At 43.1% G+C, this 27,577-nt stretch overlaps 1 protein-coding gene and 1 pseudogene across 8 annotated transcripts in view; one reads left to right on the top strand and one right to left on the bottom strand.

Annotated features, from left to right (window-relative positions):
* Positions 1-1,209: 1,209 nt before the first annotated feature.
* The window catches only part of TAF1 (TATA-box binding protein associated factor 1), a 55,850-nt gene continuing 29,482 nt past the window's right edge, over positions 1,210-27,577 (bottom strand). For 6 of the 8 annotated variants that reach the window (XM_036226519.1, XM_016151022.2, XM_036226516.1 and 3 more), the window contains 10 exons: positions 26,572-26,639; positions 25,356-25,478; positions 24,521-24,613; positions 24,354-24,438; positions 10,874-10,941; positions 10,437-10,553; positions 7,231-7,356; positions 5,975-6,131; positions 5,182-5,359; positions 1,210-3,050 (listed from right to left, as the gene is read on the bottom strand). In XM_036226519.1, the coding sequence (XP_036082412.1) occupies positions 2,828-3,050; positions 5,182-5,359; positions 5,975-6,131; positions 7,231-7,356; positions 10,437-10,553; positions 10,874-10,941; positions 24,354-24,438; positions 24,521-24,613; positions 25,356-25,478; positions 26,572-26,639 (1,238 nt within the window). In that variant the 3' untranslated portion in view covers positions 1,210-2,827. Of the gene's footprint in view, positions 3,051-5,181; positions 5,360-5,768; positions 5,894-5,974; positions 6,132-6,378; positions 6,475-7,230; positions 7,357-10,436; positions 10,554-10,873; positions 10,942-24,353; positions 24,439-24,520; positions 24,614-25,355; positions 25,479-26,571; positions 26,640-27,577 lie in introns of those variants that run through there. The other 2 variants (XM_036226520.1, XR_004952807.1) reach the window with 2 other exon arrangements.
* LOC118608300 lies at positions 20,665-20,783 on the top strand (annotated as a pseudogene).

Here is a 27,577-nt window from a genome sequence, read left to right as displayed (position 1 = left end):
TTTATCTTCCATCTTAAGACAAGCCCTTCTATTCCTTACAGGCTAGCTTCTCGAAAGAGTAATCTACAGACGTCCATTATCGCTTCCTTATCTTCCAGCTATTCCTCGCCCGGCTGTTGGCAGACTTCCAACCTCACTCCTCTAAAACTGCTTTTGCTAGCTAAGGTCACCAGGGTCCTCCTAGCTAGCTGCCAAACCCAAAGGCTTTCCCTCGGGCTTAATTTTACTTCACCTCTCCGTGGTGGTGGGTTTTTTTTTTCCTTAAAACTTCCTCGGTGTGAAAATTTTTACTCTTCAGGTCTCACTTCTGTCTCCGACCACCCCTAACTCCTGGCTTTCACCAGGACTGTCTGCTGACTCTCCTCCACATGCCTCCTGGCTGACCCGCCTACGCCCAAGGCTGCAGGAAGCCTGAGCTCTCTCCTTATCACACTCCGCACCCGCAGGCGGCCCACCGAACTTGGCTCCCTCTCCTGCCTTCCACCTTCCGCCTCTTCAGTGAATGGCCCTCACCTTTTCCCTGATCACCTCAGACACTTAGGTTCCACTTTTCTACTCTTCGTTAGCCAGGTAGTCACCCGGATGCACCTCTCCTTCCGGCCCCACTGCCAATGCCGCAGCCAGTTGAGGTGTCCATCACCCCTCGGCTGGCATCACCGCGCCATGCACGTTCCCTCTCCTCTACTTGGCCCGCATTCCCTGTTCCAGGAGCAGGCCCTAAGCACCGTTCCCCCTGCCTAGAGTGTTCCCCCCTCCACCGGCCCTCCCCTTCCGCCCTGGCTGTCCCCCCCCAGGGCCTCCTCCTGAAGCCCTCCCACCCTGCCTCCGGAGGCAGAACCTTGTGAAAGTGCATTGCAGTCATCGCTTTTGAGCAGATGTCTTTATTTACACGTCTCTCTCTCGTTCTAGACCTTAAGTTCGCTGCAATCACAAAGTCCATCTTATTCTGTATCAGTGCCTGGCAGACTGCTTGGTGAGAAGAGGTGGGCTGATCAATGCTGAGTGGATGCGCAGGCGCCACGTCCCCGCCGCCTCCGTTCTGCCCCCTCCACCTCCAAATGCCAATCAGACACGTGCTACTGCTTCGACCCCTGAAGACCTCTCGAAGCCCTCCTCCTGTGTTAAGGCCACGGCTCTAGCTTGGCCTCTGCCACGCCTTACTTGAACTAGATTTGCTCCTCTCCAAACCATTCTCCACACTACTCCTTGAGTCTTTATAAATATTTTTATTACAAAAATAGTACATACCTGTAAAAAAAATCAAACGATACAGAAATAAAAGCATAATACCCCGCCCAGTGTGCACACAACCATACAGCCCTCTTCCCTGGGGGTTACCATTGTGGACAGCTGAGCGTATGTCCATTCGGACCCTTTCCTTTGCATATATAAGTACATATCGATGCATATAAATACACATACATGGTTTTTTGTCTTTTACAAAAATGGGATCACACTTGTCACCTATGATTCCTCCATTCCTTTCATAATTTGACACATAAGACATTTCTAAAACACAACTCAGATTCTATCACTCCACTAGGGCTCATTTCCTATAATATAAAATTCATACTCATTAGCATCAAATTCAAAGCTCCTGATGATGTGTTTCCTGCCCATCCTGCAATCTCATCTCCAGCCATTCCAGCTGTAAAGGCCTGGTACTGAACCACCTTCAATCCCTCCTGGAACGAGGCAGGTACAAACAAACAAACAAACAAACTAGGAATGCACTCTGCTGTCCTAGCCTTTCCCATCTGGCAAGCTCCTCCTCGTTCAACAGTCAGCTTAAAAATTACCTCTAAAAAGACTTCCCTGACTTTTTCAGACATGATTGCACCTCTCTTTCCCCCTATGCTGTATATCTAGCTCTTTAACTGCACTTATCTCACAGTACTTTAACGCTTGATCGACATGTTTAGAATTCCACTCCCCCGCTCCCAATTTCATGGTGCTCTTTGGGTGAAAGGACTGTGTCTCATTTCCCTTCGCATCCCCGAGGATAACAGCGTGCTTACCACGAAGCAGATGCTCAGTAACAAATCTACTGAGAACTTCGTGATTCTAGGGACATGGATTGAGTACCTACTATGCACGGAACCACAGCCTCGGCATGAAAAGAAACGGAAGACATAGCCTTTGCCCCGAGGAACTTACCATTTTCCTATCATTCCCCAGGAGGGTGGACGGATGGAACACACTTACATGGCAACAGATCACTTCTGACATATAGGCCGTTTCAAAGATTTCTATAGTCATTTGCCTCAAATCCTTTTAGGAACAAGGCCTTACATAATTAGATAAATAATTAAAAACTGGGCAGTTTGTCCAATAGGTTTCCGTTTTTAGTGTGGCACAGAGTCCACCAGAGAGAACCCAATTCTCTGTCCCAGCAGGGGGCTGTCACCTGTTACAGCCTGCAAATTCGAAAACTAAGGTGATATCATGCTTGGAAAATCTCTAATACACCAAGAGGACATAAAGTTATTAGTCCTTTCATGATTTCTCCTCCTTCTCTGGGGAAAAATGACACCGACAGCGATAAATGGAGTTAAACAGGCACAATGGAGAAGGAGGAGATGGTCTATTTTTGTTAGTGGTTGGGGGAAGCAGGGTTGCTTGGTTTTAATTCAAAGGGTGACATTGCCCCAGGAAGGTCAGGAGAGGCGATTCGTTATCACTTACTTACTATTTCTTAAAGGCTAAGGTGTTAGTTAATCTAGTGATTTCAGGATCAGACGTTGCACAAACATAAACGAACTGGGGGTAGGTGAATCACCTAGGCTGGAGAACAGGGAAGGCTGACCCAGGAGGCCCAAAGGAAGCCTCATCCACCATCAGAGTCCAAGTCACCGTCCCCAGCACTGGAGTGGAAATCCTCACTGTCCTCCTCGTCCTCTGACAGATGGACCTGGCTGAGCACGCTCGGCCCAGAGCGCTGCTCTTCCTCCTCCTCTTCTTCCTCCTCTGACACCTCATACCCACCGATGCTGCTGAAGCTCGTGTCTTGGGTGTTCGACTTGGGATCAGGCTCTCCATAGCTCCCATAACTGAGAAGAGAAACATGTCATCTCTCAAGCTCGGGCACCACCCTCTAGCTGACCAGTCCCATTCTTGGTGCTACCAAGGGATCAGCCCGCCTCACCTCCCCTGGACACTAAAATGACTGGTTCCAGACTGTTCTACAGGCCCCTGAGAGAAAAATGATCCTGTTCAAAAACCAACTGGCCAACTACAGGCACACACGAACCTGAAAGAAGAAACTCCCTCACTCCTGAACGGCACACTGCCAGCCTACATGACCATAAACACCCTGAGACTCAGTTTCCCCTACCAGTTACAGTTTCAGTCAGCTACACAGCCAATGAGCCAACAGTCCTGCAGCTTCTACCTGTTAGACCCCCTCCATTCCACCCCTACTCTGCGTGCCCTGGCTGAGTCCTCTGTCGTCTCCGGCCCGCGCCACTGCGGGGCGATCCTCACGCCTCTAGTCCTGCTCTCCAATGACTTCACGCTTTTGCCAGAGTGCTTGTCATTTTTTGTTTGTTTGTTTATTCTTAATTTTACTTCAAAAAAACCACACAAGGAATGCACGTTCATTAGTTCAAAAAATTACTGAATATACAACAAAAAAAAAAATGAAAGAAAAAAAATCACCGGTAACTGCACTACCCAGAAATAATCTCTTAGTAGGTGATCTTCCAACTTTTTTCTATGCACTTTACTTAGATGTTTAAACATTTTTTATTTACAAAATTAGAACACTCTACAAGGTCTTTAGGAACGTTTTCAGTAAAGATTATAATGAACATCTTTATAAACACACATCTGTAGCATGATTTCAACAGCTGCATGGTACTCCACTGCATGGCTGTAACATGATTTATTTAACAGTTTCTCACTAAGACAGCTCAGCTGTCTCCAACTTTCCCACTATTAGAAACGATGCTGTGATAAACACCCTTGCACAAATATCTTGATGAAGGTGTTTTATTATTCCCATAGAATAATTTCCTAGACGTAAAATTTTGGGGCCAAAGGGATACACGTTTCCAAAATCTTTCATTTCTGATTCAGCTCAGTTTCTTTCTCTAACCAGCTCCCCTACCCCATTCCTACACCCAAATCAGAAAAATTCTGTGGTTGCCTATCACAGCGCTTTTCATGTTTCACTGTGTCTGATGATCCATTTACCTGTTTTAGGTATCCCATTAGACGCAACTCCTTGAAGGAAGGGATCGCATCTTAGTTACGTCTGTATTTGTGAGAAATACTTTCTGAATGAATGAATACTATAACTGCTTCCTGAATACCTCTGGCTATGCGTCTGTGTGCCTTAAATCCAACATGGCCAAAGACAATTGTTTCCTTCTTTCCCGCCCCATCTAATGTCTATTCTCCCCCTCTCCTATATCAGTGACATTCCCATTCGTTATATACCTGATCTCCTTACCGCCTACATCCAATCGGCTGACCCTCTAAATACTTCTTCCCTATGTCCCTTCCTTCCCCTGCCCCCACCCCCCACTTCTAACAGATGCCAGATGAGGCCCTTATCATTGTCCTAGTTATTTAATATACAAAGTTGATGTTATTTCCTTTTCCTGAGATAGTGATTCCTATGACCCAAAATCCAGATGTCTCAGCATGCTATATAAGGTTCTGTGCAATATCATCTTTGCTACTTCTGGAGCCACAACTCCCAACAACCTCCCTTCGCTCTGGAGCCTTCTGTTTCATTTCTGTGCCTCTGAATATATTGTTCCACTCTAAGGATCTCCTCACCTGCTGCTACTTATCTACTTTGCAGACTCTTATTCATCCTGTAAGGCCCAGTTCGACTGGTGCCTTGTCTGTGGAACTTTCCCTGATTACTCCCAAGCAGAGTGAGACACTTTTCTCAGGGGTGACTTGGCGCTCTGTACTTAACTTATGCTACAGCACTTATCACATCGCATTGGTAACGACTTGGTTTTTCTCAGTCTCTTCCACTAGACTGTGAGCTCCTCAAGGACAGGGTATTTCTTGCTCCTCTGTGTATCCCCAAGGGCCTAGCATAGCGCCTGGCCCTAGCAGGTGCTCAGTAAACGTTTGCTGGATGAGAGGAATCTGACGCTGGGCCCTCTGACATCACGGCTGGGCACCGACGCCACAGCCCTGTAGCATGTTGCTGCCGATTACCTGATGGTGCTCTCCTCCAAACCGCGAGAAGCCTCCCCACTGGCTCCCTCATAGGACATCAAGCTCTCTTCATTTTCCATGCCCATCCTCGTGTTCTCCTGCAGCACGCGGGGCTGTTTGGGCCTTATCCCACCAGATCCCACGTCAGAGTCACTGCCGCTTTCGCTCAGCTGAATAGCTGTGAAGAGACAGACCAAGGTAAGCTGGACAGAACCGACCTCTTCGGCTTGGTCTTCCAAAACCGGCTGCTCCCAACGTGTGCAGGGCACCCTGCCCGGATGCCCTGCTGTGGAGGCGTGCCTGCCTGGGGCCGATGCCGACACGAGCCGAGCTCTGGAAATGGAATCCGAGTCCCCACTTCCTCTACCCACCCCCGGCCAAGTTGTTTGCTCCCCCATCATCTCCTCTACCCCCACCCCGCTGCCCGCCATAGCCACCAGCCCACAAGGTATCTCAAAGCAGGACCTTTTTTCTCAATTTCCCTTCCCTATCGCCACGTAAAACACTTCCTTTTTGTTTTTAACAAGTACTCCAGTCAAAGCTGCTATTGAGACACTGCCTTTTCCGCTGTCATCTTTTATACCTACCTCCTGTGTTGCATTCCTTCATGTCCTCTAAGGTTAATAAATGTCATCATCCTCCGAGTGAGCGCTCGGCCCTCTGAGGCCTATTCACGGGGCTTCGTTAAAACAACGGTTTCTGGTAACAGCACCTGTAGCCAAGAGCGTCCTATGCCATCCTGAGGGCGCTATGGTGAGCTATACAGGAACAGACGCAAAAGAGTGAGACTCACCAGAGAAAGGATTATCTCCTTCTTCATCGCTCCCCGCGTCTTCCTCATCGTCTTCTCCTTCAGACATGAGCAAATCCTCATACAGGACACTGGCTTGAGGCTGTTGCACAGTTCCTTCCTCTTCGTCTGCAAGATCGCCATCTACTTCTTCACCTTCCTGAATAAGACCAGTTGGGGGTCAAGGTCCCATCACTGCCCAAGTAAGAGACCAGAAGCCACCACCAGCCCTGCTTGCTGCCTCACAAGAAGTCAAGTAAGGTTGGTGGACAGACTCATTCAGCTGGTTCCAAGGATTAAAGTCGGAGACCCTCTGCTGCGGCCCTGGGGCTCGGCCTGCCCTGTACTGTGGGGCTCCTACCATGCCAGAGCATAAGTAACCATAAGCTTTCTGTGAACATACTCACTGGGGCTGGAGTCTTAGGTTTCCCATCCTCCTCATCATACCCTTCAATATCTACATCAGAGTCTTCCTCGCCCAGCCTACCTCGGCCCTGGTGCATCTGAGTAAGGAACACAAATAGCACATCACTGAGGGCCGTGGCTGCAGGCGGAGATAACAAGGACTCTCGCCCGGGACGGATGCTCCTCTCCGGCAGCCCAGCCAGGCCACGGTGGCTCCTGGGGGCTGTTTCCACAGCTCAGGGCCCGGGCGCCTGCCCCGTCCGCTCTGCGGGAATCACGGGCACGGTAAAGCCTGGAAGGACAGGAAGGTCCTGTCTACTCTTACGGTGGCATCAAAGAAGACTCTTCCTTTCTAAGCCAAGCTTTCCTTAGCTTTGGCTGGGCTCTGGGCTAGAACCCCTCGGTGGAGCCCTGAGATCAGCTGACAGGGTTTCAGGCCTCAGCTCAGGAGAACCTTCTGATACCGCTGGAAAAGGCTGATTGGAACAATTTAATCTAATTTTATAAATAATGTTCGTTTTGATCACAGCATCCACACAGTAGCAGGGAAATGATTTTGAACTGTCTCTGAATGCGGGTGGTCTTTCTGTTCCTGTACAGCCTGCCAGGTTACTCTGATGTCCCATACACTTTCTGCATTCGTGTGCTCCCTGACTCTACCTGTGAGGACGGACAGCGGACGATGCCAGTCATATGACCTGCCGTCGATGCACCCTGAAATCACATTCTTAAGCCTTCATCCCCAGGGCCAAGGAGCTTGATTATCCTTGACCCATGTGTTAACCCCCACACTTCCTCTATTCTCCACCCCAAAGCGTACTAGCAATCACATACGGAGAAAAAGAATGTCCTACCTGTGTCGCCTGCTTTTCTGGAGTGGCCGTGGGAATATCCAGGACGGACATATTGCTCTCATCTTGAAAGACAGAGGCATCTCGAGACATACTGAGGGAGGTGTTGGTGTCGTACAGATCAGGAGGCTGTGGCACAAATCACACAACTTAGCTTGCATCAGGGAAAGGGAGCAGGAAACACAGAGAACTCCCCTTTAGACCGCCGCTGCGGGAAAAGGTCACGCAGACCAATCCATTTAGAGAAAACACAGTCTGAAACAACTTTCTGAACAGGTTTTGGGGAATCTTATGAATCTCGCTAACTCTAGCGGAGCGGCACCTAACGTACACAACCAGAAGCCTGTAGCAGGAAAGCATCGGCCGAGGGGCACTTCCAGGCCCAAGAGCCTTTATGGTCTGTAACCTCGCTTCTTCCAAGCCTTATCTTACCGTTTTTAGGCCCAGGGCTTCACACCAGTGCGATTTTGACCGTTTAGTTTAGAGATACCTAACAGGAAATGGCACCTAGGAATTTCAATCCCAGCAAGAGCTTGGAGTGGGTTAATAGCTTACGAGCTCATCGAAGGATGCTATGAGGCGAAATGGTGTGGTGGAAAACCATGGGCTTTGAAGTGAACTACCCTGGGTTTGGGTCCTGGCTCCATTGCTTGCTGGCTGAGAATTTTAATGAATTACTTCATCTCTCTAAGCCTTGATTCTCTCAGTTGTAAAGCATGAATGATAATGTCTGTCTCATGAGGCTGTTGGGACACTTAAGATATATGTGTATGCGCCTCACCCAATGCCTGCTAGTCAGTGAGTTAGAGAGCCCTTCCCTCGTCCCTCTCCTGAAGAGAACAGAAATTTAGCAAATGGACTATTCAGTGATGGGAAGACAGGAGGGACCAATAAACAACAGGCTGGAAAAACAGGAAAGAGTTCTCTAAAAACCTGGCAGACAGAAGAAACATACAACTAGCCGAAAACTAAGTTTTCAAAGACTGATGATGACATAAAATGCTTATAAGACAATGTGACATGAAAACAAGACACAAAACCATCTTGACCAATTTCACTTTAAAAGTGTGTGTATAAACACACATACGCTCACATCACAGATAGAAAAGAAACACGAAATATTCACAGAGCTTGGTTCGTTCTGAGTGGTGCACTTGATTTTAGATAACTTCTTCATATTTTCCAATTTTTGCCCACGAACCTGTTACTGTTCTCAAAAAAAAAAAAAAAAACCAACATGTGTGTTACTTCGTGGGTTTGTTTTTTTGAGGCAAAGGAATGAGGCTAGAATCGAGAAGGTGGTTTTGGAGAAAGACAGGCGAAACAGAATTTACAAGGACTCCAGAACAGATTAACTAATTGTGGAACAGAAGAGAAAACCTGGGCACGAAAGGCTATGCAGACGCCGCCAAGTGAACAGTTGTGAGGACAGTGTGTTCAGCTGGATGTCTGAGGCAATACGAGCTGGGTGCGAACAGCTGAGTGGCAGTAAATTCCTGCCTGCCGCCACTTGCAGCTGGAAGAACAGCACGATCACCATGATGTTTCCATACACCAGAAGTGTATTGTGACAGGTCAAACTCACGCAAACTTTCTTTGGTAACGTTTCGGCTCGACACCAGTAATGAGCGAGGACACTCGCGCACCCTGCCCTCACGTTGGGAGGCCACGAGGCACAGGTGAACAGGGACAACGACGAGGCGTGACCCCCACCCCACTCTTCACAGGTGGGAGAACAGTCGCCAGGTTTCCTTCAGCTATGTGAGACAGTGCGAAAGGGGAGGGGAGGGAAGAAAGGAAGACGACTTCTGGGTCTAAGGCTCTGACTCACCAAAGGACTAGGCTTATGCTGTCGCCGACTACAGGAACCCATGTGTCATCATGGCTAGACACTCCTGGGAATGATGGCTAAAACCTAGGCTTTCACTTACCAGAAAGCGCCTGGTGGAAGCTGTGGGCCTATGAGCAAATAAGGCCTTCCTGGGCAACGTCACTCACCCAAGCCCCCACTGACCCAATCTGCCCACATGCTCCAAGAGCCTTTCTTTGTTCTGGGCCTGGAAGAAGTATCTTAGGGTTCTTTATACTTAGCCCTTCAGTAACCTAGGTTTTGGGATGAAAGAGAGTAAAAGATAGATAGGGAGGGTACATGAATAAGACATATAGGCAGCAACAATCCCACGGAGACCACACAGGTTGCATTATCAGTTCAGAGTGAAATCTGAGTAGAAGGAAAAGAAGTCTTCCAGTGGGAACTGGGAAAATTTCACATTAAAATATTTGCTTAAATTTGAAAGGGCCTTTGAGAACTTTGCAGACGACTTTCACATAGATAAGGAAACAAACACTTAATAAATGTGTCTACTGTGTCCCAGGCCAATTAACTCATTTAGTGTTTGTAACAATGTTGAATAAGTAGATTTTAGAGAAAAGGAAACTGTGTTACAGAGGTTAACTTCCCAAGTTCACAAAAAGCTAAACAGTAGCAGAACTGAGCTCCAAACCCAGGCCTGTCTTCTGACAAATGTCCTGTACTTTGCACTTGACCACAGTGCCACCAACACAGAAAGCGAGCACCAGCTATGTCCTGGTCAGTCCTAGTCTTCAAACAAGGCAGCCCTCGAAGTGCGCTGTACAGACTGAATATACTGAGTATATTCAGGACTCACGACAGAAACCCTACAATTCTCTTATCACTCGTCCTCGCTAGTCTTTGGGCACGTAGATTTAAGAACACTGTAAACATTACCTGTTTTCATTTACGAGGAGAGGGAGTCAATCCAGGAAAGTGGGTGCCCTCTGTGCTACCCCGACACCTGAGGCGTCTACCAGGCACAGGGACGACGCAACCCGTGTCTACGCCTGAGAGCTTGATGCTCTTGAGAGACCCAAGAGCCCCGTGCAGAGACTCAAAGGGACCGCATCTGGCCAGCAGCCGGGACACCGGCATTCTCAAATCCGGCTTGGCCGACGACGACCCCACCCCACTCACTCATCCCACATCTGCCTCTTCTGGACTCAACGAGGCCACCGAGACCCATGGCCCTCACTCACCTTAGCCTTTGAGAAGACAAGAAAGCACACGAAAGGCATATGAAGAGGAAGGACAGAGAAGAAGGGTATCTCAGTAAATGCATCTGTTAACACGCTCCCAACTTCCCACACCAACAAGAATACTATGAGGGGAGGTCGCTAGTCCTCAGACTCACCTGAGGTGTGTAAGGCCCTGGGGTCATTGGGTCCAGGCTTTCTAATTCTGCTTCCTCCAAAGCGGCTTCCTTAGCTGTACAAATATCCTTCTCAAGTTGAGTCAAATGCTCATCATACTGAGGGAAAAAAAAACAGTGAATCATTCAACATGTGTTTTAGGCACTAGGGATACAAAAGTAGACAAAGCAGACAAAAACCCGTCTTCACAGAGGCAGGACACACATGGTTAACTGAAATAAATGAATTATATAGTTTGTCAAAAACATTTAGTGCTAGGTAGGAAAATAAAGCAGGGGGGAAGTAAGGGATGTGGGCTGAGGGCGGGGGCGGCTGTGACACGTTAACACAGGACAGGCAGGGAAAGCCTCCTCACTCAAGGGAACGAAAGGGATTCCAGAAAGCCAGACCCTGAGGGGACTGCCTCTTTCCCGCTTACCTCCGTCAGCGTCTGGTGACAGACGTTCACGATCTCCTGAGCAGTCTTGGTATACTGACTTTCGGACCCTGTAAATGAAAAAAGAAAATGCCATTGCCTTTGCAGGCTATATGTCCAGGAATTTAGTCTGTCACCAGCAGCGGTGTCCTGTGGTCTCAGGCCCCAAAATCCATGCTTCAGCTTAACCTGGACTCTTGGTTTACTTTTGGAGGTAGAAAATTTCAAAGATATGAAAAAACAGGGACATCAATATAATGAACTCCCATGTGCCCGCTACCCATCTTCAAGGATTACCAACACACAGTTGACCTTCTGTCATTTAAACCTGAACTCTCACACTCCCAAATTATCTTCAAATTCCAGTATCATCTCATTTTATCCATAAATTGTTCATTATGTACCTTTAAGGACTCTTAAAAAAATAACTATGTACGACAGTGTAAAGACAGACACGTCAATATACATTTGCCAGAACCCACAGAATGGATACCACCAGAGTGACTGTGGGTGAAAGTGACATGTCAGTGAAGTTCATCGATTCTAACAAATGTGCCGCTGTGCGCGGGCCGCCGCTAACGGGGGATGCGGTGCTGTGTGAGGGCACGGGGTACACGGGCCATCTCTGTTCCTTCAGCTCAATGCTGCTCCACACCGCTCTAAAAAATACAGTTTCTAAAGAACCCCAACTATATGACATCTAAAATAATTAACAATAATTCAAATTTCCCTCATTATTTCATAAATATTCTTTTTCATTTGATTTCTTTGAATCATAATCCAAATGAAGTCCCCACATTATATCTGGCTGATGTCTCTCTTTAAGACACTTTTGCCTATTAGGTGATTCTTAGGCAAACTATACAGTTCCTCATACAGCCTTTGTCACAAGTTGAAAAATGCTGGCTTGCAGCTCAACCCAGTTTTGTTTGGCCTATATAAAAAAAGTCAGTCAAGTCTGTGAAAATGGTTGAACTATCCACCCATAATATATACACTTTCTTAAGTAAGTTATACCTCAATGAAGTTTTTAAAATATCTGAATTAGCCACTTAACGTTCAAGAGATTTCATATGAAAACCTAATTGTCTAACTCCTCCTTAAAAATTAAAAAATAGGACAACACAGGGCCAGCATCCCCTCAAGGCACCCGCTGGCTGGAGCTGAGCAGCAGCTGCCCTTTTCAGGGCAGGCGAGTGTGCTCCAGGTCCCCAGAGCCCCTAACAGGCCGTAAGTGTTCGATGATATTCTTTAAAATACTGAAGCTTATAGGCCAGCAGAGTGACACAGACTGTAAACACACAGGGCAATACAATGCAATGAAAGTACATACGGGGCTCAGAGGAGGAAGTGGACAGTTCTGGGAGGTAAGAGGGAAACAGCAATTAGGGAAGGCTTCCCAGAGGCGGCGATCCCTGAGTTAAAACTACTGTTTATCAGGATGTAAAGGCTAAAAAATATACCACATGCGCATGTGAAGCTTTCATGCCATACCTACTCCGATTATTATAAATTATACGAACAAAAAAGTCTGTTGCAATTAAAACCTCGCACAAGTACAAGCCATCTACTCTTCAAAAGATGTAAAATAAAGCTGCATCCTCACATGAGCTGACTGTGCCAAATACGAATGAGCCAGAAAGAAAACTAAGTCAATCATCAGGATATTTGGGACACATATAAAGACAGCCAGAGCTGGCTCACAACCAAGAATGGTCTGAGTGATAAGGAGGCTGCAGCTCAAGTTTCTAGAGTTCTAATCTCCTTGGGCCACCAGTAAGCTGGTCCCCAAACTACTGATCTGACACAGACGGACTGCAAGAGCGACCAGACAAACATTCATGTTGATAGTCATGCAGGACACTAGGGAAAAAGGCTGTCTACAGGTGGCAGGCCTCCTTCACCAAGACAGCGTGTCAGCTTCCTATGGCACACTGGCTCCTCCACCTACCGGGACCTGCCTGCCTCATGGCTAAAATTCAGATTACAGATCAACAACGCAGCCTTTGTTCTACTTCAGTCTTGAAACCTAAACAAAAACCAACACATCAGTGTCTCAGTGCTCTCATTTATGACACAAGGAAAAAATTATTTTATGTATTTGCAGTGTTGTGTTTTTGAAGACGGGACCTCTTCTCTCCCCATTTTCTTTGTAACACACAACTCTAAAGAAATACCCATTAATGCTACACTCAGAACATAAAAAAAGATATACTTACACAGATGATAGTTGTGTGTTCTGATTACTCGCTAAGTCTTAGTTTTTGACAGTCTATATGCTCTCAAGAGTAACAAGGTTTTCAGCTTTATTACTCTACTATTTGCAAAGAAACATTGAAATCTTTTTGATGAAAGATGGTGGTGGAGTTTGCAAACCACTGTTACCGCCACTGAAAAAGGGTAAAAATACCAAGATGTTTTCTTATCTGTACCTCTACAAGGAATTTTTAAATGGGGTGGTAATGAGAGATTGATCCATGAGCCTCATGAAACTGTAAACAAAACTGTGTGTAAGATAAATTTTTGTGGGTAGAAGGGCTATAATTTTTCATCAGACTCAAAAGAGTCCATAACCATCCCCATAAAATTCTTGCTCTCTATTCTGTAGCCATCTGGAGCTTACTGAAAGCTTTAAGGTTCACAGCTTAGGAAGAGAAGGAGTCCAGTGAGGAGACATACAAAGGTGACAGGTCCTCGCAGGAAAAAGAAAGGTGCTGGGGGTACTGTGGGGAGAAACATGAGGGAGAAACCGAATTCTAACTTCCCAGTCCCTAAAGGGTTTCTATACAGAAAATCAAAATTAACTGATAAAAAGTGATTTTCAGAATGACATGAATATTAATATGAAAGGCAAGGCCATCTATGAATTACCACTGTGACCCACAGGAGACTAAGCTATCCATTTACAAAAAGAAATGCTTTTCTGAATATATTTCACTTTTTCTCTCACTATTAAATCACGGCAAAGAAACCTCAAGTGCCCTTCGAAAAAATTGATATTTATATTTTGCCTCATTCCAAATAAAGATTGGCAGTAGCCTACAGTATTATATATAATTCAAGTCCACATGTCCTTAAATAGTGGTGACTTCGATAACAGCTTTGGAAAGTTGACATGCCACTAAAATCAAGAAAATTTCTTTTGTCATTTCTAAGTTAATTTACCTCTTTAGTGATGCAAGGAGAAGAAAGAAAAGCTACAAGCTTTGTGGCTCTAGTTAGAGAGAGCAAGCGAGTACTACTGCTACCCTAAAGGTTTCAGAGAAAAACCCCAGTCTAGCTGCTGCGCAGTCCCACCATCCTAAGCTCACATTTCCTTTAAGAACCTTTCCGCAAACACTAAAAATAACTCTCCTAAGAAAGTGAGTATTCTGCCAAAACGAGAAACCGTGACAGTGAACAGTGTGGAAGATACGCACTGCGTTCCAATGTGAACGATTAAAATTAAAAAATAAAACCTCGGTAGTAACAGAAAGCTGTTTAAAAAACTCAGTGCCAGATTTAAAAAGAAAAAGTCTGCACAGCTGATTTCTAAAGAAACTAGAATTACTAAGTTTGACCACGCACAGTCCACGGATCCCAGAGATAAGCTTGGGTTCTCCTAATTCTTAGACATTTATCTCTCTGACCAGGTCCAGAAAAGGTAAAAAGAGAGGTGAATCTAATCCTTCAGACTGTAGCTAGGCTCTTTACATTATGGAGAATGTGGATCAGATGCAAATTAAGATGTTTGGTTTCCAAGGTAAGAGGTCTGATCTCTCAAAGCAGAGCAGAGCACCTCGCTTAGAATCTGGACTACACACTCGAGCAGCTTCAAGCTCCGCGGAGGGGACCGAGGGTGGAGGGTGAGCAATCTCATGGGGCAAGGGCAGGACTTACATTCAGGGCCTGTCTGACGAAAAGCCCCCAAAGCCGAAAAACGCTTCGCACCCCCACCCCCAAACGAACCACCATTTCATTTAACAACTTAAAACAATATACACACACAGAGGTATAGTGTCAGGTTCTGGAGATACAAAAATAAAAAACAACAGAACAAACCAAAAAACAAGAGACAGGTCCTTGTCCTTGCTGCCCTTCGTGGCCTCGTGGAAGCTACACATACACAAACCCAGGATTCCAGGAAAGGGACTGCAGCGGAAGTGACGACCGTGTCAGAGAACGTGGAGATGGCTAAGGAACGTTCCACGGAAATGGTCCTCATCAAGCCCGCACCGACATGCCAGCCGCCAGATCCAGTGAACACTTTTCAGACTCGACCTCAGAAGCCCTGAGCTATATTTGCAACTGCCATTCCCTTCTTCCTTGAAACTCTAGCCCTGTGGCTTCCATAAGCCTGCTCTCTACTCATCTCTGGTACCTCTATCTTGGGCCATTAGTTCACATGACAGATACTTACTGAGCGTCTACGACGTGCCAAGCATTGTCCTAAGCACTAGGGAAATAAGACACGCACGGGGCTTACGACTACCACTAGATTTAGGCCACCATGTCTACCTGTGCCCATTTTTCTTTCTAAACTCTTCGCCCAACTCTACAGGACGCCGACTACGATAGCTTATTCAGGATAAACACGGGGGTTAACACTGAGGTGCGTCCCTCATGGTAAGCTGTGGTTTTTCCTGACACCAGAGTTGCCTTGAAAATACATTACGGAAACTCCGAGGCTGAAAGCGAGCCTGTTTTCCTGCATCTTTTTCCTTATAGTAAATAATAATTTTTATTTCCCCAAATGGCATTTTTTAAAACGTGGACTTTGCCGTGGCCTTCACATGTCCTGCTGCCTATCTGTTCACTGGCATGTTACACTGTCTCGCACAGCGCAGGCGCAGGACTTTCTGGTGAGATGCTGCCATGTCACTATTGACTAGCTCGCTGCAGTGCGTAAGAGACGACGGCTATTGAGTTCTGGACAGCAGATGTCTATTCCCTATCACGGGAGTCCACAACCCTCGGGCTGTGGACTGGTACTGGTCCGTGGCCGGTTAGGAACCGGGCCGCACAGTCGGAGGTGAGCGGCGGGCGGGCGAGCGAAGCTGCATCTGCACCTGCAGCCGCTCCCCAGCACCAGCATCACCGCCTCAGCTCCGCCCCAGATCCTCAGGCGTTAGATTCTCATAGGAGCCCCGGTCCCTGGTGCCACAGGTTCGGAACAGCTGCCCTATCAAATTCAAGCAGAAAGTGAATTCTTGAACAACAAAATAGTATTCTCATAGAAATGAAATGTCAAATGACAGTAACCACTGGGCAATCTCCTTCCACTTCAGTCACAGCATTTTTAAAAAACAAAGTGGAAATCCAATTTAGATTTTTCCCCCAGAAACATTCAAGACATCCATTTAACTCCTTTGTGTTTTTAAATTACATATGAACAGGTTTTACTTAAACAAAATCACATACTTACATGAATGAAAAATTGTCAATAGCATATTGTCAAATGCAAAAAGAAAACCGTGGAACAGAATATAAATACATGATTTCTTTTGTCAAAAAAGAAAAAAGTATGTTATGCACAGAAAAAAGGCCCAGAATGCTTCACATTGAGCCTGACATGGGCTGCTCTGGAGAACAGAATGGAAGGAGGGAAAGGACAGAGATTTCTCCTTTTCACTTTATATCATTCTACAGTTTGATTTTTAAAGTGTCCATGTTAATTTTTTTACGATGGAAAATTCTGGTTTAAGTAATACACGTGAACTTGGCAGAAATAATTTGGCAAAGATTTTTAAACACTGATCATTCCCAGTATTTGGAGAGGTTATAGGAAAACAGTCCTTCTCCATCACTGTTATTTTGACTACAAACAGGTAAAACCTTTTGGAAACCTTTCAGAACATTCATCAACATTCCCTACAGAAATATTCCAACGAGCGAGCGATGAAACAGAAAACTAGTGAAAAGCTGCTTGCAAGGCAGCATTATCGAAGTACTTTAAATGCCCAACAGAGAAATGGTTATATAAACTGTGATACTTCTATCTATGCTATGGAGTACAACACAGAATGGTAGATATCTCTCTCTACTAACATAAGATGGAATTAGTAAAGATATCAATTCTCCCCAAACTGATCTATAGGTTTAACTCGATTCCTATTAAAATCCTGGCAAGACTTTTTTTTTTAGATATAGTCAAGATTCTTCTCAAATTTACGTGGAAAACCAAAAGAAGAAGAAAACAATTTAGAAAAATAAATGAAAGGAATCACCCTACTTGATTATAAGAGTTACTGTATAACTATAGTAATCATGGTGCTGTGCAGAGGGGTAGATACATGGGTAAGATCAATGAACAAAATAAACCCAGAAATAGACCCATGCACTCAACTGATTTTTGACAAAGATGCTCAAAACAATTCAGTGGAGTGGGATAGTCTTCTCGATAAATGAGAATGGAACAACTGCACATCCATAGGCAAAACAAAACAAAACAAAAAACAAAAACTACCCCTCAACCTCGACATCATACTGTATACAAAAACTCATTATTAATAAGAAAACCACATAATTAAAACTAGGGTCAAGAAATAAACAGATACTTCACCAAAGAAAACACACGGATGACAAATAAACACAAGAAGAGATGTTTGACATCAATAGCCATCAGAGAAATGGAGGATAAAACCACGATGAGACAGAACGGGTAAAAATTTTTAAAATAGTGGGAATACTAAATACTGCAGAGAAACTGGATCCTTCATAAATTGCTGGTGGAAATGTAAATTAGTACAGGAAGAGTACGACAATTTCTCATAAAACTAAACACACATTTACCATCATACTCCTGGGCACTTATCCCAGAGAAATGAAAATTCATATTCACACAGAACTCTCTATATAAATGTTCACAGCAGCTTTATTCATAACAGCAAAATACTGGAAACCTGAATGTCCATCAATGATCTGAACAAAATGAAACTCCTTAGCTCTCGAGAGGATTATGCCTAGTGAAAAAAGTCAATCTCATATCATTCTTTATCTAACATGCTCGATTAGAACGTTAAAACTACAGAGATGGAGATCAGAAAAGTGGTTGGTTACCGGGGACAAAGACAGTGGTGGGCGCATGTGGGGAGCTGCAGATTCAAAGAGGCAGCATCGGGAGCAGTTCTGCAGTGACAGTGCGGTTCTAAACCTTGACTGTGGTGGTGGTCACGTGACGGCATAACCTGCATAAAACTACACGCACATGCACGCACACCACGCACACCCACGAAGAAATGAGTGCAGTTTTTTTTTTAAATGCTGCAAACTGAGTGAGGTCTAGACTCTAGCTCATGGCAATGTGCCAATATCAGTTTCCTGTTTTGATTCTGAATTACAGTCACATTAAGATGCCACCATTGGAGGAAGCTAGGCAAAAGGGTACATAGGACTCTTATTTTTATAATTTGTTATAATGATTTATAATTATTTTGAAATAAGTTTAAAAAAGAGGACCTGAATATATTCATGATAAAAGAACAAATCACAGATTATGAAAATGACAATTTTTGTACAAAAACGAATTTAAAAAAACAATGTGTAATTATTAAACATATTTTGTATGAGCACAGGAAAAAAAGTATGGAAGAATATAGTTATCTCTGGGGAATGAAACTGGGAGATAGGAATGGAAGGGTAGGCAGAAACTTTAATTTCAAATTTTATATATTTCTATATTGTTTGACCTTTTTAATAAGAAATACATTTTTTTTAAAAAAATAGGTCTGACTGGAATGTGAATGATAGGTTTGAAAGAGATAAGTCTACGGGCTGAGTCACTGGCCAGGTGACTATTTATTGTAATAATCTAGGCAAAATACAATGAGGGCTTTAGTGATTAGAAGTTGAGGATTTATTCAAGGGAAAGAATCAAAAAGAAATGGTTTCTAGATGTAGCTACTGGGTGACGCTAGTGCCCCCATTAAACCCATATTGGAAATGGTAAAGGAGTAAGTCGGGTAAGGCACATTTAAAGTTCAACTGGGACATCCAAGAGGAAATGTTGAGCAGGTGGTTGGTATCCTGATCTAGATTGTGGGGTCCCACTGAGCATTCTAAACCTCCAGGCTCCCAGGTTTTATGACACACGACCTACTGTTCCTGGATCCACACTGAAGATGGCCTCTTACTAAGGCTGATTTTTGGTCTGAAGACCACTCACTAGAGGCAAAACTTGCTAGGAAATTCTCTGGGAAAATGGATCTCATCATGAGTAGCTTGGCATCATACTGGTCCAGACTATGCGGTTCATTTCGAATTCTATCAAACATTTAAATGTTAAAGCCTCTGCCCACTACTTACGACCTTATGGCTTTCTTAAGACTGGCAAAAAATTCGATTGTTATTTTCAAAAGAGATTTATCTGTATGACCCTCCTTTCGCAGACATGCAATATTGTGTGTCCTGAGACTATTGCAAACAGCTCCAATTCCAAGTTTTGAGTTTCCCTGATGACCAATGTTCCTTTCAAATGTTATCTGAACATAAACAGAAGCTTGGAGATTGAATCATTATCTATGCAGTAGCCTGAAGACCTAAGAGCTTGAACTCTAATACACTGTACAGTCTGTCACCACCACTTAAGTTCAAGACTCAGTCCTCTGAGGTGTCCTGCATATTCCCAGGTGCAGTGGTACATGGAATGTTCCTTATCTTGCGCTTGTTACCTAAGGGCCTAACCTCAGAGCTGGGCACTCTGGCTACATACAACATAACGCATGGGCTACAGGTATGATCACGTAGGATAAGTCAATAAAAGCGTATCAAATGCCATGGAAATATGCTTGCATGCAGTGTAATAGCATGTGAAGGATTTGAAAGGAAAGAGTCAAAATGTTAACTAGAGATACCACTCTTAATTTTGGTTAGTAAAATTTTTTGAAATAAATTTTAAAATAGGGAATAGACTCTACATGGACTTTGTTACTATTAATTAAAACTGAGGCAGGTTCTTATCTGGCTAAACCAATAAAGTTTAAAGCATAAGTATGACTTTGTGTACAGTACCCGACAGTAGCAAACAGCTCATATGTGCCTTCAACTCCATGACAGATGTCCTTTAGTACAAAAGATGTCACACTTCTCATCATATGACACCATTAACCCTTACCACCCTATTCAAAAGTTTCTTATACTCTCATCCACTGGTTAAGGAGGGGTAATGCCAGCCTCTAGGCTGTCCGCTGCTGCTACCAAATCATTATTTACTTCCCCTCAGTAAAAAATCCCTACTTTGAGGCTCATTTTCTACTATGCCAGAGGCTGATAATCAGCTATCTTGGAGTCACATTTGACCTGCAGATAGATGTTTTTATTTGGCCTATAGAGCTAAAAAAAAAAACTTTTTAAAAAACTATTTGCAAACATGTAAAAATTGGCATGTAAAAATGTTACATCAAAAAATCCAGATTTTCAGCTTTTCTTGAAAAATTAAGATATCTAGCAACAGTGGATATTCATTTCCTTAGAACAACGATCAGATGAAAAAAGACCACATCTCCTCAGATGGAATATGTACTCTTCCAGTTTACTGTTCTCCACACCGGACCCACTTCACTCATTTATATTACTTGCCCGGCCCCTCCCCGTGGGCCATTTGAGTTTGAGACCTGTATTAGGAAAATTATGTCATCGAAAAAAGAAACTGAAGAAGATTCAAACAGAAGTATATACCATGCTTGTGGATAGGAATAATTAACATCGTTAAATGTCCATGACACCCAAAACCATCTATAGATTCGCTGCAATCCCTATCAAAATACCAATGGCATTTTTCAGAGAAGTAGAACAAATAATCGAAAAATATATGTAGAGTCTACAGCCACGCCACTCTGAACAAGCCCGACCCCATCTGATCTGAGAAGCTAAGCAGGGTCGGGCCTGGTTAGTACTTGGATGGGAGACCACCTAGGAAGACCAGGTGCTGTAGGCGTAAAAAATAAAAAATAAGGCATTTAAGCTGACAAGGTCCCTGCAATCTGTGAGGTCAACCATGAGTTGCCAAAAATAAGTAAAAGAAAAAAAAAGAAAAAAGAAAAAAGAAAAAAAGAAAAGGAAAGGGAAAGGAAAAGGATAGAAGAAAGATAGATATAGAACCATAAATGATCCCCAAAAGCCACAGCAAACAACAAAGTCAGAGGTATCACACTACTTGATATCAGACTATACTACAAGGCTAGTAATCAAAACAGCATGGTACTGGCATAAAAGCAGACACAGAGATGGATGGAACAGAACAGAGCCCAGAAATAAACCCGTGCCTCTGTGCTCAGTTAATCTATGACACAGGAGGCAAGAATACACAATAGGGTAAAGACAGCCTATTCAATAAATGGTGTTGGGAAAACTACACAGACACAAGTTAAAAAAAAATGAAACTAGGCCACCTTTTACACACCATGGTATACAAGAATAAACTCAAAATGGATTAAAGACTTAAATGTAAGACGCAAAACCATAAAAATCCTAGAAGAAAACATAGGCAGCAAACTCTCTGACTTTGCTCTCTGGAAAACTTTTTCTGATATAGCTCCTCAGACAAGGGAAACAAAAGGAAAACAAATGGGACCATATCGAACTAAAAAGTTTTTACACAGCAAAGGAAACCATCAGCAACATGAAAAGACAACCTACTAAATTCGGGAGAAGATATCCGCCTATGGTACATCTGGCAAGGGGTTAATATCCAAAAATTTGAAGAACTCATACAACGCAACAAAAAAACAAATAACCCAATTAAAAAATAGGCAGAAGACCTGAATAGGTATTTCTCCAAAGAGGACATACAGGCAGCCAATAGATATGTGAAAAGATGCTCAATGTCATTAGTTATCAGAGAAATGCAAATTAAAACCACAATGAGATATCATCTCATACTCATCAGAATGGCCGTCATCAATAAATCAACCAACAACAAGTGCTGGCGAGGATGTGGAGGAAAGGGAACTCTTGTGCACTGTTGGTGGGATTGCAAATGGGTGCGGCTGCTATGGATAACAGTCTGGAGGTTCCTTGAAAATTAAATCAGAACTACCTTATAACCCAGCAATCCTAGTTCTGGCTATTTATCCAAAGAAATCGAAAACACTAATCGGAAAAGATATATGCAGCCCTATACTCACTGCAGTGCTATTTACAATAGCCAAAATATGGAAGCCACCTAAGTGCCCATCAACAGACAACTGGATGAAGAAGAGGTGGTGTATATATGCAATAGAGTATTATTCAGCCATAAAAAAAAGAAATCTTACCATTTGCAATGACACGGATGGCTAGAGGACATTAGGTTAAGTGAAATAAGTGAGACAGAAAAAGACAAACACCATATGATTTGACGCCTATGTGGAATCTAAAGAACAAAATGAAGAAACAAACAAAAACAGACTCACAGATACAGAGAACAAAGTGGTGATGGCCAGATGGGAGGGGGTTGGAGAGCCAGGTGAAAAAGGTGAAGGGATTAAGGAGTACAAATTGGCAGTTACAAAAGCAGTCACCGGGATGTGAAAGACAGTACAGGGAATACGGTCAGTAATGCTGCAGTAACTGTGTGATGTCAGATGGGGACTAATTAGGTAGACTAATTAGGTGACCACTTCATAAATATATGTCTCACCACTATGCTATACACCTGAAGCTAATGTAAAACAAAAAATCAGTTTTGTTTTCTGCTTTTCTCACTTAACATTGTGAGCATTTCTGTCATTAGTTTTTTTTTAAGAGCTTTCAACCTTTACATAGTAATCCATCCCACAGATGGCACAATAACTAAACATTCCTTTTACATTAAGCATTCGGGTCATTTCTCATTAATACAAATAACATTATTATGAACACCTTTGTCTACATCTCTGATTAGAAGAGAGTTTCATCCTATTACCACGTGCTAGGCACTAACATGCATCATTTTATTTGCTCCTTACAACAGCCCTCTGCGGAGGACACCATACTACCCCTGCCTTACAGATGGGAAAGCAGAAGCTAAGTTACGTGCCCAAAGTCACACTGCTATTCAGCAGTGGGGCCAATATTCAAATTCGAGTCTACTGGACTACAAAATCTGTTCGCTTAACTATTTTTAAGTCTCTCAATGCTGCCAAAGAGCTTTCCAGAAATGTCTTATGATTTTATACTGCCAACAGCAATATGTGAGAGCACCTGCGTCACTGGCATCGTCTCCTTCCATTAAAACAAAAACAGCTCATCTGCTAGGGAAAAAAACTGGTATCGCTTTGTCTTAACTTGCATTTCTTTGATTCACAGGTGCAACTGAATACTCACTCACATTCATTAGCTATTTCATGTTTGTCTTCTGCTGTGATTTGTCCATCTGCCCTCTGCTTATTTTTAGATTAGCATCTCTGGGTTTTTCTTATTGCCTACATAAGCTACTTACAAATTCTCCCTTTATCTGAAGCCAGCTGTGACCAGGCCCCGCGGCCTTTCTGTACTGCTCCTACTTGCTTATCGTCTGTTGTGATCACTAGCAGACATCTGTGGGCCTGCCAACACTTTTATTACCAGAATTCTGGCCAATTAGCTTCAGGCATTTTCAAAAGATGATAATAGATAGGAAACTAACCTGACCAAAGGCATTTCCATGCTCTCATTTCCACTGAGCAAAACCCAACCCAGATGGAATGAAGACGGAAGGCTCGCCTCCCCCTCCTTTCCTCTGTGAAACACATCGGTCCTGGTGGAGCCCCGTTCTCAGAACTTGCTCTGCTCTTTCATTCCTCTATGATGCTCAACACTCTGTTCTCTCTGCCCAGAATGTTAAATTGTATATCTGAAACTTACTGGACTTCATTAACCGACGTCACCAAAAAAATAAAGTAATAATAATTTAATTTCATGTTTGGAGCATCTATCAGTGCCAGCACATATTAGGTGCTCAGTCACCGTTTACTGAACAAGTGAATCATTTAAGACTGAACTTCATTAACTTGTTCACGCAGCCTTCCCCAACGCTCGGAAGAGGGCACTGTGCTTCCTCTTCTCCAGGGCACCTTATGTACCCCTGCACTGCAGCCCTTATCAACAAGCTGTGTTTAACCGTCCTCCTCTGTCCACTGGATCATAAATGACATGAGGACAGTGACGGTGTCCTTCCCATCATTAGATTAAGTAGCTGGCATTGGAGACTGGTATGTTTTTCAACTGGTTCACATCCTAGGCAAAAGCTCCATGCTCTGAGGAAGCTCACCATGGGGTACATACAGTCACACATCTCCCTAAGCTCCATCTAAGAGCCTGGGGCACAGGGGAGGGTCCACCTCTCGTGATCACTGCTGGCTCAAAGCCCAAAGTAAGATCCATTGGACTGTTATTCTCATCTCATTCTTCTGGAATTTCTAGAGTTTAACAAATAAATGTACATTGCTTTTACATCCTTAAAAGTTACTAACAAACTTTACAGGACACACATACTAAAATGTGTGCCTGCTTTAGTGTTAGATGGATAGACTGATGGAAAGAGAGAAAAACGAGAAGACATACCCACCATTGTACTTAACACTGTTGGCCAGAATAAGGTTGACATCATCTAGAAAGCTCTCCCGACTCTGATATTTGTGCTTGGAGATATTCTGCGATTAAAAGAATCAGGGACTCAGATATACATACAAAGTTACTTGATTTCCAAAAGACATCTTAGATCAAATCACTCACCTTACGTATAGTCTCTAAATCCATTGGACTGACAATTACTTTGTAATAGTCTGGAACAAATTTCTTATTAACTGGGTGATGAAATGGCCAAGACTAGTAAAAAAGAAAGCATGAGAAATTAAATGGAAACCATTCTTTATACTCGAGAGTCTCCACCTTCACTGGACTGCAAATACTCCTAAGACTCCAACAAAAGCTATAGACCCTTTTCCTACAAAGACGCAGAATCACACAAAACTCTGTATAGATTTTAAAGAGTATAGGCTTCCTTTAAGGCTTCCTATGCCCTGACAGAGTAAGAATCCCTGCTCCATATTCACAAATAAAATTTCTTAATCCCTAGTCCCATCTAAAAGTTTCATAGTATGACAAATATACAATGTATGCCTACAACACAAAAGGAAAAAGTTCAGAATTCCTAGGCAGGAATGTTACAACAAAATGATATAATCAATCAACAAGGCAACTGTGTCAAAAAGTTGCAAAACACAAAAAAAGAAACAAAAGACAACAAACACTAGGTAATCATTGAACTGTCATCTGTCAAGAAGCAACTCTTAAATCTAAAACTTCCTATTAGCTGGCATACTAATTTCTCTTCAGGGTTATTCAGGAACATTCAAATACTGACCATAAACAACAGGAAGGAAAAAAAACCTCTCTATATTCAGATTGTTGGCCTCTTTGATTTCAATGATGTTTTTAAAATTATAGACCACTCTGAATTGACAAACACCACTCTCTAGACTCCCAAACATACACACACTCGCACACTCCACGGTTCTTTCCATTCCCCTGTACTATTTTCACAATACTTAGCACAGAAACCACTTACATCTGGAACGGCCATCATTTTCTGGGTGACAATGTTGTCGAGGATGAAAGAAAATGCCACTTGGTCGTCATCATCCAGCAAGGGGTTGATAGCTTTTTCTAAACGAGCCAATTTATCTTCTTTCTGATGTGAAATGAAGCAAAGCAAAGGCAGAAGTTTCTCTGAGGTGTGATCACCGTAAGAAATTAAGGATATTCTAAAGGTTGGTTGCCTGTTGCCCTTGCCTCAAACATCTAACTTTGAACTGTCAACTATTTAGTTGCAGGCAAAAAGTCCAGATAAATGATAGCCCATTAAAAGGATCAAAAAGGATAAACCAAACACTCCTTCAGGTAGTCTATATTCTGTTCTTGTAGGTCACCAAAAATAAACATCTTTAGGCATTAAAACCTTAGCTTCCATAACGAAAAACACCTTCACCAAGAGAGGTTTTAATATCATGCTGTTTTTGCTGTAAAACTACTGTTGGAAACACTCAACACACTACTGTTGATTAGTGACTTCTGTGTAAGGAAGTCTAACCCAAGAAATTCATTCTAGATCGTACCTGGAAAAAGTGTTTGTGTTCCAAGTGCTCCATATCCTCACCAACACTTACTACTGTCAATCTTCTTTTTACACCTTTTTAAATCTTAGCCTTTCTGGTGGGTGTGTATGGTTATCTAATCATGGTCCAAACTTGCATTTCCCTAATGATCAATCAGGTTGAGAATCTTTTCATGCTCATTGGCCATGTGATTAGCCTCCTTTATAAAGTGTCTACTTCAATATTAATATCGTTATTATATTTGCATTTTTGTAAGCTCATAAGGTTACCATATTCTTTTGGTAACAAGATAGAATTTAGATAGGTAATCTTTTAAAAATACAATTCCTCTCTGCCGAAAGTCTCTCAGCTCCAGACACCCCCTGGGAAGTCACTTTCCTTGGCCCTTTCTAAAGAGTCATGCGGGTTCTAGATTCTAATCCTAGCTCCACTGTTTAATATTCATGATGCCCAAGGCAAGTCATTCTCTTCTATGGACCTCAGTTTTTCCATCTACAAGAAAAGGGAATTGGACTATATGATCTGTAAGGTCCCTTCCAGACTAACATACTCAAGATCTGCTCCTCCCACATTTCTCTACTCTTTGTTCTGTTATATTCCCTTCTTTCTCAACCGTGCTGCCCACCACCTTCAAATTCTACTGCCTGTCTCTCATTTTAAATGTCTTACCTCTTTGAGTTTTTCATCACAGAGATCCAGCATCGATTGAGAAATCTGGGTCAGTGAGTGCTTTGGCCCTAAATTATAAGGGGAACAGTAAGAGATGGGACTGTTAAAAATGAGAAGCAAGAGCTACTAACACTTCCCCTGACTTTCAGCACATTTACTGAAGCACCAAATATGAGCCAGGCACCAACAGAGCTGCTGGGTTAGGTAGATACACCAGTCTTATCGCCCATTTTTTAGTGCCTAACACACAGCAGATACATAACTCAGGTAACTGAACTAATTTTAACTCTATTTGTGTATATCCACACACAAGTAAGTAGTACTACTGTTGATACTGCTGCCTTTAATGTCTTGAAAATGATACTATGGACGAGGAATAACAAGTAGTTTAAGGATGGCTAAAGAGATAAATGCATGATTTATAATCTTTCTGTATTTAGCATGTAGAATTTGTGACTGCAATTTTTGTCTATAGAGCTCACGGTTTGTGATATCCTCCCAACATATGACTGAGCCAAAACCTCTGTCATAAAAGAATCTCCATCCCACCTCAAACTGTTACAAGTTTCCCTGAAATCCAGAGCAAGAGCTTCAGGAAATCCTCAAACTATCTTCTGCAAGCACTGCTGCTTATGGTTGCCCTAATTTAAGCTCATCAGGGTAGTTAAAACATTTTCATCTAGACAGTAATTCTGACTACTTTCAGTAGTCTTTGCTTGTTTATCTTCTTCTGTCTATCCTTTCATACAAGTGTTCCCCAGAGCTTAAACCTCAGGTCTGTTCTCAAGTACTCATTTGGCATTTGCTTGTTTATTCATTTAACAAATGTTTAACAACTATCTGTAGTGTGTTCAATGATGAGAACAGGAGACCAAGACACAGTTCCTACTTTAGACAGTTAGTTCTTGGTTTAGTCAGAAAGAATAACATGAAAATAAATCACTGTAAGACAGACATGTTAAGTACTTGAAGTATCTATAGATAAAATGATACAATGTCTGGAAAT

This window comes from Rousettus aegyptiacus, unplaced genomic scaffold (genome assembly GCF_014176215.1).
Source record: "Rousettus aegyptiacus isolate mRouAeg1 unplaced genomic scaffold, mRouAeg1.p scaffold_m13_p_9, whole genome shotgun sequence".
NCBI lineage: Eukaryota > Metazoa > Chordata > Mammalia > Chiroptera > Pteropodidae > Rousettus > Rousettus aegyptiacus.
This window is presented reverse-complemented; position numbering and strand designations above follow the sequence as displayed.